Source organism: Dendroctonus ponderosae, unplaced genomic scaffold (genome assembly GCF_020466585.1).
Source record: "Dendroctonus ponderosae isolate FM_Combo_2020 unplaced genomic scaffold, Dpon_F_20191213v2 Dpon_F_20191213_9, whole genome shotgun sequence".
NCBI lineage: Eukaryota > Metazoa > Arthropoda > Insecta > Coleoptera > Curculionidae > Dendroctonus > Dendroctonus ponderosae.
The window spans coordinates 6,349,102-6,361,086 of record NW_026019116.1 but is presented as its reverse complement, the minus strand read 5'-3'; the positions used below and the strand labels follow the sequence as shown (position 1 = coordinate 6,361,086).

The window sequence follows — 11,985 nt, the reverse complement described above, 5'->3', positions numbered from 1 at the left end:
TTTGAGTTGCAAAATCCACTTGAACATGACGCTGCTTTTTTCGAAGTTTCTCAAGAACCATTCGAGCCAGAGAATTCGTTTTGGTATCGTTGGATAGAGAATTGAATGGGGGTCCGGGTCTGGGTCCGCCCTTGGTTTGATAAGTTATGTTGTAACTTTGTTTGTGCTTTATGCAATGGGAATGTTTAATAAATCTGTATATCGCATAAGGCGATGAAGAGCTGAACTACATAACTAGAAAGTTAATCGAAGTAGGGACATTGAAGGCGCGAGTTTTCCACTATTAACTGCAGTTTTTGCAGGATCGCTGTCGGAAACGAACTCATGGATAGCGAAAAAGCTTACTGAAGAGCACAACACGTACAATCAGATGGAGTTGGACAGGATCTACTCTGAGCATCCTGCCCAAGAAAAGCAGACTGTGATCAAAATGGATAGGCTGTTGGGGCAATTGGCCCCGCTAAGGGCGATGGGTGATTTTAGGTTTAAATGGAGCAAGGTAGAACCGACTGCATTCATTTCCTAGTTTAGTTGCGTGCCGGATTTGCGAAAACCAACTTATATTTTCTTAGTAGCGTTTTCGGCCTCTTTTCAAGGTTCATATGATTTCATGTCGCAACATTGACTCTTCTACTGCTTTCAGCAAACTAAACCTTCGATGTTTTCAGGAAATCATGACCAATCTAGTCGCGAAAAACTTCGGAACCCAAATGATCCCGCTCAACTACCACTCGCCGCCTTATTTAACCGCCAGGCCAGATGTGACCTATCACAAGCTCACTCCTAGGGATAAGTTCCTCATTATTGCCTCGGACGGTTTATGGGATTGCCTCACTCCTTTGCAGGTGATTTTTTCATAGTCAAATAAATGCTAAATAACGAGGGTTGGCGTTGCAGGCAATCAGACTAGTGGGGGAACACATGAAAGGCAAAGTCACACTGCACCCACTAAAATTGCCCAGGAAAAACATGAAAATTGCGGAAATCAACGACATGCTGCTTCAGCGCAAGGAAGGGTTGAAGATCAAGCCGAAAGACTCAAACGCTGCTACGCATATCATCCGGAACGCCCTGGGTGGCACTGAGTATGGGATTGATCACTCGAAGATTTCCCAGCTGCTCACCTTGCCGGACGATGTTGTGAGGGTATTTAGGGACGATATAACGGTAACGATCGTGTACTTTGATACGGAATTTTTGCGGCATTGTCCTGCATAGTGATCGGGTTTGAGTGGCCACTTTGGTTCCTTTGAAGGTCCAAGCGACCAGCGTCAAGTTTCGATGTACTTATTGAATCGCCAAAATGAATGGCGTTGCTTTAAAGGGCGTGTTTATTAATTTCCTGCAACACCTTGAGTGTTTCTGCCACTTGGGTCTAGTTGGTTCCGCAAGGCCTTCAGTATCATGCTTCCTATGTACACTATGGGACAAAGCAAGAAAACGTATTGTTCATGTTTGAGTTAAAAAAACTTCTGAGTTGTGATTTTTAGAGAAGTGTAATAAAATGCTGTCCTTACCCTGTATATGTTTCCATCAGTAAATATCACCTACTCTTTGGTTTAGGGCCCATTCCGTGGAAAACACTAGATTTGCAGTGTTTACGATTGAGTCTTGTGTGGATTGGTTGCATCATACGCTTCATTTCGGTCTCAAGTCGGCAAAAAGCATGAGCACCCAATTTTCGGGTGTTTTGTAAGGTTCTTCTATAGACTGTCCTAGTTTCAAGTTGCAACTTGCTCGAGCATTTTGCCCCAGCTCGACAAAAATCAGGATTTAGTGAGATTTCTGTGAAATTTTCAGGAGTTTAAAGTCTTCTACTGAATGTGAAATTATCCGAAAGTGTATAAACGATGCGGAAAACTATTTGTAGATACCAAATCAACTTTAAAAATCATTTATTCAATAGAAATACAAACCGTTCTTAACGATAAACAGAATTTAAAAAAAAATAAGGCGATTATTCCACTGAACTGAAGCTACATTTGTTAAAGTGCCTCGTTAAATTGAGATGACTTAAGTTTCAGTACTAAAACGAATATTAATATAACTTTACAACAGCGCAACAAACTTGCACGTTAACCTTCCTGTCCGAAATCTTTCATAAACTTTTCCAATTTTATTAAATCCTCATCGTTTACCGTCGGTTTTGAGGTGGCCAACGATCGCAGCATGTCGTTCTGAAAAAAAATCCATTTCAATCTGTTGAGGTAGCGACTTTTCCTCAAAAAATCTCGCTCTTCTTCGGCTTCAGCCCTGTCTGCAATAGGAAACTTACCATAGTGACGGGAGGGTCAGCCAGTTTATCCCCATCCACTTCCATCCAGGACATTTCAATGGCGCCGGGATCTCCAGGGGAGCAGGGAATCAGCAAATCGTCGACCACAACATTGGGGTCCTTTGGACTAGGCCCGCTTATTCTCTTAAAGTGGGTGGCTGTCTGCACTTTTCGCACCGGCTGCATCAGGGCGTCCCTCACCACTATGCTGATATCCGCCCCGGAATATCTGGAAGAGTAAATCCGTGAAAACCCACCCGGTTTGTTTGGCTGATTTCGAAATAACCCACCCATCAGTGCGCTTGGCCAGTTCCTTAATATCGTCGTCTGATAATTCGGTGCGCGTGTTTCCCAAATGGATCTTGAACATGGTCATTCGGGCAGGTTCTTCCGGCAGAGGGATGTAGATTCGTTTTTCGAAACGTCTTCTGATGGCCGCGTCCAAAACCCATGGAATGTTTGTGGCGCCCAGCACCAGAATACCCTCGGACTCGTGCCCCACTCCTACAAGCACCAACCGTAACGGACATCGCAACCCTGCACCGATTCTCACCTTGCATCTGCACCAAAAATTCCGTTTTAATCCTCCTGGCGCTTTCAGATTCGTTGTCCGATCTAGAGGAGCAAAGCGAATCGACTTCATCAATGAAAATGATGCTCGGTTTATGGGCTCTGGCCAATTCAAACAGGTTCCTGACCAGTTTCTCCGATTCTCCCAGCCATTTCGATACCAAATCGGACGATGATACTGAGAAGAACGTCGAGTTGTTCGCTTCCGTAGCCACGGCTTTGGCTAGGTATGATTTACCAGTACCTGGGGGCTGTGGGATTCAGTGCAAATAAACGCCTTACGCTGCTGGACTTACGCCGAAAAGTAAAATGCCTTTCCAGGGAACGCGTTTGCCGCTGAACAGGTGAGGGAACCTGATGGGCAATATTACCGCCTCCTTCAGGGCTTCTTTGGCCGCATCCAGGCCCGCTACATCCGACCATTTTACATGGGGTTTTTCCACCACGATGGCTCCTTCTAGCTTGCTCTGCAACTTTTTCTTTTCGGGGTCGTCTCCGTCTTCGTCACTATCGCTGCTCTTCTTGTCCTCTCTGGTAAGTAACAAAGCCCTAAGTGGAGCCTTGGGCCAATTCAACGGAAACTTACTTGGAACCGCCGTCCAGGACTTGCTTCTTTTTGCCCTTTTTGATCGAGGCCTTGATTTTCTCGGCTCGTTCCAAGTACTGCACGCATTTGGCTCTTATGCTGTCTTTTGCCTTGTCGCCTTGGGCCTCATCTAAATGTTGAAAAATTCAATTATCGGTGGGTTTCCTTATAAGCTAGTAACATTGTGCGGTCAGCTTTTGCTCTCAGGGGAAAAATTGTTAGGTTCTTGTGTAGCAAATGATGTAGCTGAACTTACACTTGATGGCATGTAAAAAGTACTCCACTCCATGTTCATACAACCGTAGCGCATCCTCGTAGTTCTTATTCCGGTCCTCTTCAGTGGCTTTGGTAACTAGATCGATAGCCTTCTGCAAAGTACTTCCTGATGCCATTCTCGCGAGCTGAACTGAATGTACTGGGGGCAATTTAGATTAGGTGAATCACCACCGCGAAATCGAAACTTTAGAACACCAACCAAGTGATGGCTTTCGCCAGATAATAGATAATGAACGCGATTGACACTTGATCTATATTTCAAAGCACATCATTCCAGAGGTCCAATGGGGCGCTGGATTTTGGAAAATTCGAAAAAAGCTATGACCAATTTGTTGGTATAAATACAGAAATGTCAATGTACAAAATGCAAAGTCAAACTGACTGCTGACACTGATGACAATCTGTCGCTGACTTTTTCCTGATCCGCAGCAACCAGTGTGCTCCGTGTGTACTCCTGGTTGACTAAAAGCCTGGATAAAATGTCAATTAGTGACATTGTCAGATCGTCAGTCAGCTACGAAAATAAAGTCAGAGGCCAAGAGTTAAAAATCTCAATAACAAAACAACATTCAATTGCCTGCAGTGAAAGTGAAAAGTGCCAGTTTGTGCGGTTTTCGTTTTGCAATGTGGCCAGTTCGCTTATTGCCGGTTAACAGTGTTTAACGCGTTGTCAGGTGATGTGCGGCTATGCTGCCATTCCCCTAGTGCTATCATGGCTGAACATTGTGAATTTGCTGATATCCTCAATTTTACAACGTCCGAATTCGCACTGGGCAGACAGCGGTGTAGGAAATGGGTCTCCCTAATCACCCAGCAAGTAAGCGCGATTGTTCAATCATCCGACAGCCAGTCTGTTTGACTTGGGGGTTTTCCAGTTGAGGCTGCGCCATGTGTACCAAATATTCGCTTACAACATTCCCGAGGAGAAAAAGGCCAGTTACTACTTCACCCTCCACAACACTCCCATGTCTTCGCCATTTTACACCAGCGAAAAGTTGGAGAGCAAGAATCCCAAGTGGAAAGAGCTGCCCCATAGCAGTTCGATGAACACCAACATGTCTTCGGTGGTGGTGCGAGTGTGGAAGAGCTCCAAACTGAAAGACCAGATCATTCTGACCTGGGGGGTGAATTTTTCCGGCTTGGTCTATCTGGGGAACAAAATTACAGACCTACAGCCGAAATACTTCAAAGCCAATACTGTGATATTTTTTATGCAAGGTGTATATTTTACTAGTCAAGATTGTTTGCGGAACGACGTGGACGCGCCCTTTAAGAACAACCTGAATCTACTGCCAACCTCACCTGGTGGCCTGGTTTTGTATAGGAGGGCGGCGATAAAGGCGCCGAAGGGAGAAATCGCCAGCAGCTACACTCTGGACAAACTGAGGAAATTGCAGCAATTGCAGCGAGAGCTCAAAAGGAGGAAACTTGATGTACAGAACATCAGGGAGAGGATTCAGAGTGCCTCTGAAAGAGAGTCGAAACAAGGTAGTAGACGCGCTGCAATTGAGCAATAATTGATCAATATTCAAGATTTTTTTAAACATTCCAGATGACTACGAGCTACAAATCTCCAGCTCCAGCAACATCAGATTCGCTCCGCAGCTGCTCACAATGAACCATCTGAATAAATTGCTGCATGAAAAGCCGACGAAAGCCGAAAGGCAGGCAATGAACGCTGCCAGTAAGAGCATTGAAACGTGCAGATTCCGGCTGCGGATGCTGCATGAGGAGAGAGACAGACGAAGCGTTTACTTGAGGAAGCTGAAGCAGCAGCAAGTTGCCTTGATTGAGGAGAATGAGAAGCAAAGTAAGGCCCAAGATGATCAGTAAATCAGTCAAATTCTAAATGTGTTCCATCTAGATTGCAGTTTGATGTCTCTTTATCATATACTGGGCAAAGAATCTCAACACTGGGAAGAATACATGCAAAACCTCACCAGCAGTAGGGAGCTCCTACTGAGCCTTAGCGAGCAATTGAGGCTGCGCCAGACCGATTTGCTTAAGGAGCTACTTTTTATCTATCCAATAGACAAGCTGCCCAACCAGAACAAGTACACCATGTTGGGGATTCACTTGCCCGACTCCGAGCTGCTTCTAGGTAATCTCAAGCAACAGAGTCTAGAAGCAAGCTAATTCTGCAATAATTGCAGACTATCAAGATGCAGGCGTCTCGGTGGTGTTGGGCTACATTTGCCATATACTGATAATGTGCTCGATATTCTTGCAAGTTCCTCTGAGACACCCAGTCAAACATTTCGGATCCAGATCAGTCATTTACGATCAGGCCTATCCGGATATACCGGACAAAGAAAGAGAGTGAGTTGATGAAATTTGCACAGCACAGCCACTAGAATATTGGGGGTTTTCCGGGTTATTAGAGCATCGTCTGTAGGAATTTGATTCTAATGGTTAATCATGCACGCATAGTTAAATTTTTCCGGTTCTTTCAGATTTCCGCTCTATACCAAAGGAAGGGATCGCGCGCATTTTAGCTACGCAGTGTTCCTGCTGAACAAAAACATCAGCCAACTTAGATGGTTTATGCATCGGAAGTTAACCGTGGACTTGAAGGAGACTCTAAAACATCTCCGCCACCTTCTATTGGGCGAAGATGTGGAGGAACAGCGACCCGGCATGGGGTAAGTGAATGAGCAGCGAGCCTGCAAACCATGAAAAGGCACACAGAAGAAAATACTGGGCTGAAAATGAGAGAAACAAAACGAATAATACTTTGTAGATTTACGTTGCACCTGGACAAAAAAATGACAACCGAATCGTCTAGGGCGGACAACGCTGCGTCCCTGGACAAGCTGATTAGTCCGTCGTCCCTTTCTAGCCTGTCAAGCTCTAATTTAAACGATCCTCTATTAGGTAAAGGTTATTAGTGTTGGCCTGTGTTATTTTTATTATTTCCGTAGCCGCTCCCCCGTTTTTTGTGTGCTTTTCGTAGTTTCCGTCCACTGTCGCACAATGGCAAGTGTTCCCGTCCTAAAATCCGCTTTTTCCAGACAGACTCACTGATGATCTGAGGGTGCAACGGATCGGATCGCCGCCCCATTCGCCCCAACCAACGCCCAAGAAAAAGTTCAGTCTCTTCGGCAAATCGACGGCAAAAAAACCGGACAACTGTGACCAAAGTCCGAAGTGTTCCAACGAAGTTTTGGCTGTGCCCGAGGCCTATTTGAACCGGCAGATTAGCAAGGATCTGTTTCACCGGTGCGCATCCGGGGGATTTAAGTTCGGTGAGGAATTGCAGAGGTTGTTTGATCAGTTGAGGAGGCTTGAGGGTTTTCAGAGGCGAGCGAGAGCAGTGCTATTGAAATTCGCGAAGGAGTTGAAATTGTGAGGCTGGAGGACTCAGATTCAATTGAAGAAGGTTAGTGCAGGTTAACGGCACGGGATTGGAGATTTCTGTGGAGGTTCTATGGGGGTTTTTTTAGGTACAGACCCGCTGGATCCTTCAGCCAATCTCGACTCGATGATCACCAAGTCAATTGATATTAGGAAGGAGTCGGCACGAGGCGACGAGGACCGGTTTAGTCGGTCAATGGACTCTTATGCTAGAGAAGATTTGACTGACTTGGATGAATTTCCAAGCGATTCGGTTATTGAGGCCTCTAAAGCGAACAGCCGGAGCTTGTCCTCAGTGTCTGCCGATGTTCACGTGGGCAACCAACAGTTGTTGAAGCAATGGCTTTCTAGTAAGTGTCTAAGCGATTCTTAGCCGTTTCGGAATGAAGTTAGAGGGTGTTCCTTCAGGCGACATGGACACGATATCGTCCAATGAGGGTCTGTTTGAGCATGAAAAGCCTGCGGTGGAGAATAGCGATGTGTCCAGCCCTCTCACCGAGCGAACTGACCGGCTGCTTTCCACCAATCAGTCGTTCAATCTGGTTAAACACCGACCGCTGGACTAACCGAGGCTTGCTTTCACGTTCATATTGAGCCCTCGAGGCTGGAAGAAGCAAAACTGCCAATAAAGCCGGCAACTTTAGGGACATTAGTGTTTTAATTAATTTCCCTTCTTGCTTTTGCAGCTCATGGCCCTTCGGGGGACGGCTTTCACCTTCTGTTTCTCTCGCGCTTTGGCTTCGGATGGCTGCCGCACGTTGCTGTAACTTGAGTCGATTGCCGGCATCGGATTGCTGCTGGAAACCAGGAAAATACTCGGATCGATCTTGTTGGTGTGTTCGATGGGGTGTTTGTAGCTGCGTCCCTCCACTAGGTTCCGGTCTTCAGGTAAGACTCCCGGGACTATGAGGTTGAACATCTCTCTGCTCCACTCCGGGAGGGGCTCTTTGGAGAAGATGTACTGCCAGCACGGGATGCCTGGAGTTCGAGGATTTTAGGGGAATCAGACGCAGTCGGGGCGCGGCTTACCCAAGTGTGCTAAGCACATTCGGAAGTACCTGGTGAAGTCCTCGGCCAAGTAGCTGAAGTGCATTTGGCCGCTGTAGAGCCAGATGGCGGGCACTGAGTACGTTGTGGGGTACACTAGGACCACTTTGCCTTTTTCATCCACGTGGGCCAGCTCGAACACCTTAGAGACACTCGGTAAGCGCAAAAAGCCCTTGAAACGATCATTTAAACTGTCTGGTGTTCTCCAGTAGAGCCACACTGTATAATGCCGGCGCTACACGATGCTACGAACACCTTCCAACGTTGGAGGCTGGACGGTTCATCGCATCGTTTTGGCCTTCTGTGTGCCTTTCGAACTTTGAGCTACGAATGTCGAGCTTCCAACGCGAACGTGGGAACATGTAGTAATTAAAGTAAAAAGTTAAAGTAATTTTCAACAAGAACTCACGCAATTCTGATTTATTTTCCTGACTGCATGTACTTATTAGGATATCAAAATTAATTCCTGGGTTTCAGTCTTTTATTGTCTCTATTTATCAATTAAAATACGTTTCGGTGTATTTTTCCACGTAGCGTTGTTGCTACTTTAAGCCCTGGCATTAAAAATGTAAGTACACGCAGTCAGGAAAAAAAATCAGAATTGCGTGCGTTCTTGTTGAAAATTACTTTAATGGAATTTGGGCCAAATTTTGATAACTATTAATACAAAGTGTTAAAGTAAAGAGTAAACCATTCACACTGTGACCTGTGTGTAAACCATCCTGCATATTGACGAATGTAGACAAACGTTTGAACCACAATTCAAAAGGAATTTTGCTTCAAGCATTCGACACACCGTGTAGCAGATACATTTGCCGCACGAACTATCGAACTTTTTGCCTCAAATGTTCGGTCCAACGTTGGAACGAATGTTCGGTTTAATCATGCTTTATCACTTTGCCGTTTGCATCTTCATTGGTCAGGATTGGGGCGTAAAAAGCCGCTGAATACTACCGTTTTCTTACTTGACTCTCCCTTTGGCTTCAGCTTACTTTATTCACTTACCTTACTCTCCCTCGACAAAGTCAACGAGTGGATGTTTCCATTATGTTGAACTTGGGCCGTATTCTTCGTCTCGTACCCGAAAGTGCGTATCAAATCATTCAGAGGGTTGATTTGAATCACCCCCAATCGAATGTTCTTTTCCTCGTCGCTGCTGTGGAAGTCATAGGAAAACTCGTAGCTGAACAGGAACCCGTCGGTTGAAGAATAGAACGAGCGCAAGTCTTCGGGAAGAATCACGCCGTTGTTGTGCTCCCAAGCCCTGATATCCACTTGCCTGAAAAACCCGCAAGCTGGAAAAACGCGTAGGTTTTGAACGGGTTTCCTACCGTATTCCTGACAGTCTTTTGAGGCTTAACTTGGACACGCATTGGCTCCGATCCAGCACTCTGGACAGGCCCAGGAGTAGATTCTCGTAGAATGAGTCTTCGGAAACTTTGTCCACGACGAAGCCCATTTTTCTGGAAAATTCAAAGCTACGTGCAGTGGGCGGTTGTGAGTTGGAGGTAATTTTTCGGGGGATTTGGCATATTGGGGCGTTGTCAAACCTTATCCTACAGGGGCTGTGCAATGAAACTATCCCCAACCTACCTGCAATTTCACGGCGGAGACCTGCCAAAGGATTTATTGATAAAACACCCAAATTAATCCATAGTTGCGCTTTGGCGCCATGATTCAAATCGCTGTGCTAAATGACGCGTTCTACTAGATGGCGCTCGGTGTCAGCTCAACTGAACCTTGATAAAACCGGAGTTTTGGACTCAGTAAAACCTGGCAAGTTTCCTTAAGGCAACCAGATGGTTCCCGCAGGTAAAGCTGGAGTTTTCAAAGAGAAACTTGCCTACTTTAGCGCATCGTGGTGAGCTTTGGCAATAAGGCCCTATTGACTGTTGCCGCCCCCTATCGATCGCGGTCGGCCTAACCAATCAGCAGCGCTCCGCTCGTCTGCCAAACCATCATTCATAGATGTGACAGTGATGACAATTTATATATAGTGGATTTTTCTCAATGGTGTTGATTTTTGGTTTACTGTGGATTTGATATGTGGGTTTTCATCAACAAACTAATTCCGGACATTAGAAGGTTTCCGGTGACCAACCATGACCGAGAGAACTGAAGAGTAAGTACCCAATTGTCCGCTTTACGCTTGCATGTACAACACCCTTACCGAGCAGGGTGGCAGTCTCCCGAAATGGTTCAACCGCCCCCTTACCACCATACTGAATCGGTAGTTTTATGAATGAAGCGCCTCCCTGCTTGGGGTCGAACCTGTTTCCCAGGCTTCGCCATTGAACCATCCGCTGGTTCAGTTTCGTTTTCTTACCGGAAACTGCTCCTAATTGGGCTCTAATTGTTTATTTTGAGTGGTCAAGTCATCAGCGTTTTCCCAAGCAATCGGGTACTTGTACTTGTTACAAGCCAGTCTATTCATGTTAAACGTCGGCGTTTCACTCAATGGACTATCCATTCATGAATTTCCAAGTTTATTTCTGAATAAAAACACGCCTCGACCCTCACCTTGATTGTTGAGTCGCCTACGCGAACGCTTTTTCCAATTATTGTTGGAGTCGACGGTATTTGACTAGATTAAGGGGTCGTATCGGATCCACGCGTCATGAGGGTTGGAATTAGTCTAATCTGCATTAAAGGAAACTGAAGACTACAACTTTTTGCCTTTGGCAGGCTGAGGAAGATTTGGATGAGTTTCATTGTAATTGAGCGAAGATCGGGTGCTTCTTTATAATAATGGAAGACTTTCAAGGTATCGGCAGTCTTCCTTTTTGATTGTGGAAGATGGCTGTAATGCAATCAGATGGGCCAAGTTTCCACAATAGTTGATATCAATCACTTGTGTTTTTTTTGCGTTTGACCCGTCAAGGGAATTTAGTCGAGTTTCACTTTAATCGGGCGAAGATCGGATGCTTTTTCTTTATTTATATGTATTGAAAAAGTTATTAACAAACAATCTACATTTTGTTTCCGCAAGTTTCATCTGGGGCGGATCCAGTCGAGTTTTATTTTAATTGGGCGAAGATCGGCTGCTTCTTCACAGTATGCGAACGCGACAAAACCGTTTAATTTTGCGTCGAGAAACTCCCAGAAGATTCATTCGAGTTTCACATTCTTCTCCCACCACGACCTATCTAGAAGTTTCCGATTCAATAGATCCATTTATTCAGTTTTCTTTACTGAAGGGGAACTACAATCGCCATGAAGTCAATGCAGAGTTTCATCAATAAACTTGCAACCCCTCAACGAAACCAGACCTCGATTCATGAACGGAATATTCTGCTGTAGAGCAGAGTCAAATGTAAATGTTCTTTGTTTACACAATCAATAGTTTGCTGTTCATTCAAGCCAGGCCAAGGCGAGAGCTGAGTTAATATTCACTTTTTCCTCAATGGATTTCTGTGATTGATTTCCATTGATGGGGCGTTAAAATATTCAAATTTCGCTTTCTGGGTCAAAACTACTGGAATTTCCTCACTCAAGTTGTTACGACTGAATCGAGTTTTCAATTCTTTATCCAATGATGCCAAAACGAATTCTGTGGCTCGAATGGTTCTTGAGAAACTTCGAAAAAAGCAGCGTCATGATCAAGTGGATTTTGCAGCTCAAAAAAAACCATTCAAATCTAAAACTTCTTGAATTCAAGCATTTGTTGAGAAAACTGCCAACATTTTCTTATCCATGGTTCACTTTCTAAAAAGGCCATTTATTTCTGTCTAGAATCATGTAGAAATGAGCTTTCTTGCTCATTTTGCCTTCGAGAAATGAGCAAAAACGGGACGGAAAACATGAGATTTTGGCATAATCTTGCACCTAAGTGTCTGATATTCAAATTTCGCTTTCTGGGTCAAAACTACTCGAATTT

At 45.0% G+C, this 11,985-nt stretch overlaps 5 protein-coding genes across 8 annotated transcripts in view; 3 read left to right on the top strand and 2 right to left on the bottom strand.

Moving 5' to 3' along the window:
* LOC109543276 (pyruvate dehydrogenase [acetyl-transferring]-phosphatase 1, mitochondrial) overlaps positions 1-1,523 on the top strand; it is an 8,540-nt gene extending 7,017 nt beyond the window's left edge. The window contains exons 5-7 of the mRNA XM_019912897.2: positions 303-499; positions 669-845; positions 898-1,523. Of these exons, the coding sequence (XP_019768456.1) occupies positions 303-499; positions 669-845; positions 898-1,218 (695 nt within the window). The 3' untranslated portion in view covers positions 1,219-1,523. The remainder of the gene's footprint in view (positions 1-302; positions 500-668; positions 846-897) is intronic.
* Positions 1,524-1,878: 355 nt separating this feature from the next.
* Positions 1,879-4,099, bottom strand: LOC109543278 (vacuolar protein sorting-associated protein 4). Its single transcript, XM_019912898.2, has 8 exons — positions 3,907-4,099; positions 3,688-3,846; positions 3,432-3,561; positions 3,142-3,376; positions 2,829-3,096; positions 2,566-2,779; positions 2,276-2,504; positions 1,879-2,177 (listed from the first exon to the last, which is right to left on the bottom strand). Exons 2-8 carry the CDS (start codon positions 3,821-3,823, stop codon positions 2,076-2,078), a joined length of 1,314 nt encoding a protein of 437 aa, XP_019768457.1. The 5' UTR covers positions 3,824-3,846; positions 3,907-4,099; the 3' UTR covers positions 1,879-2,075.
* A 64-nt stretch (positions 4,100-4,163) lies between these two features.
* On the top strand, positions 4,164-7,708 carry LOC109543273 (UV radiation resistance-associated gene protein). Of its 3 annotated transcripts, none has more exons than XM_019912892.2 (11): positions 4,164-4,524; positions 4,583-5,195; positions 5,260-5,517; positions 5,572-5,808; positions 5,861-6,026; positions 6,161-6,349; positions 6,448-6,581; positions 6,719-6,952; positions 7,006-7,086; positions 7,130-7,411; positions 7,470-7,708. In XM_019912892.2, the coding sequence occupies exons 1-11, from the start codon at positions 4,420-4,422 to the stop codon at positions 7,625-7,627; spliced, it is 2,457 nt and encodes an 818-aa protein (XP_019768451.2). In that variant the 5' UTR covers positions 4,164-4,419; the 3' UTR covers positions 7,628-7,708. The 3 variants fall into 3 exon arrangements, with proteins under 3 accessions (XP_019768451.2, XP_019768453.2, XP_019768452.2); XM_019912893.2 differs by having other exon boundaries at positions 4,171-4,524; positions 7,151-7,411; XM_019912894.2 differs by lacking the exon at positions 6,448-6,581 and having other exon boundaries at positions 4,165-4,524; positions 6,723-6,952.
* Positions 7,701-9,736, bottom strand: LOC109543281 (tubulin polyglutamylase complex subunit 2). 2 transcript variants are annotated; one of them, XM_019912902.2, is made up of 5 exons: positions 9,702-9,736; positions 9,440-9,571; positions 9,114-9,387; positions 8,091-8,250; positions 7,701-8,039 (listed from the first exon to the last, which is right to left on the bottom strand). In XM_019912902.2, the coding sequence occupies exons 2-5, from the start codon at positions 9,565-9,567 to the stop codon at positions 7,723-7,725; spliced, it is 879 nt and encodes a 292-aa protein (XP_019768461.1). In that variant the 5' UTR covers positions 9,568-9,571; positions 9,702-9,736; the 3' UTR covers positions 7,701-7,722. The 2 variants fall into 2 exon arrangements, with proteins under 2 accessions (XP_019768461.1, XP_048525912.1); XM_048669955.1 differs by lacking the exon at positions 9,702-9,736 and having other exon boundaries at positions 7,853-8,039; positions 8,120-8,250; positions 9,440-9,683.
* A 323-nt stretch (positions 9,737-10,059) lies between these two features.
* Positions 10,060-11,985, top strand: part of LOC109543279 (sprouty-related, EVH1 domain-containing protein 1) — an 11,718-nt gene continuing 9,792 nt past the window's right edge. The window contains exon 1 of the mRNA XM_019912899.2: positions 10,060-10,230. Coding sequence (XP_019768458.1) covers positions 10,211-10,230 — 20 coding nt within the window. The 5' untranslated portion in view covers positions 10,060-10,210. The remainder of the gene's footprint in view (positions 10,231-11,985) is intronic.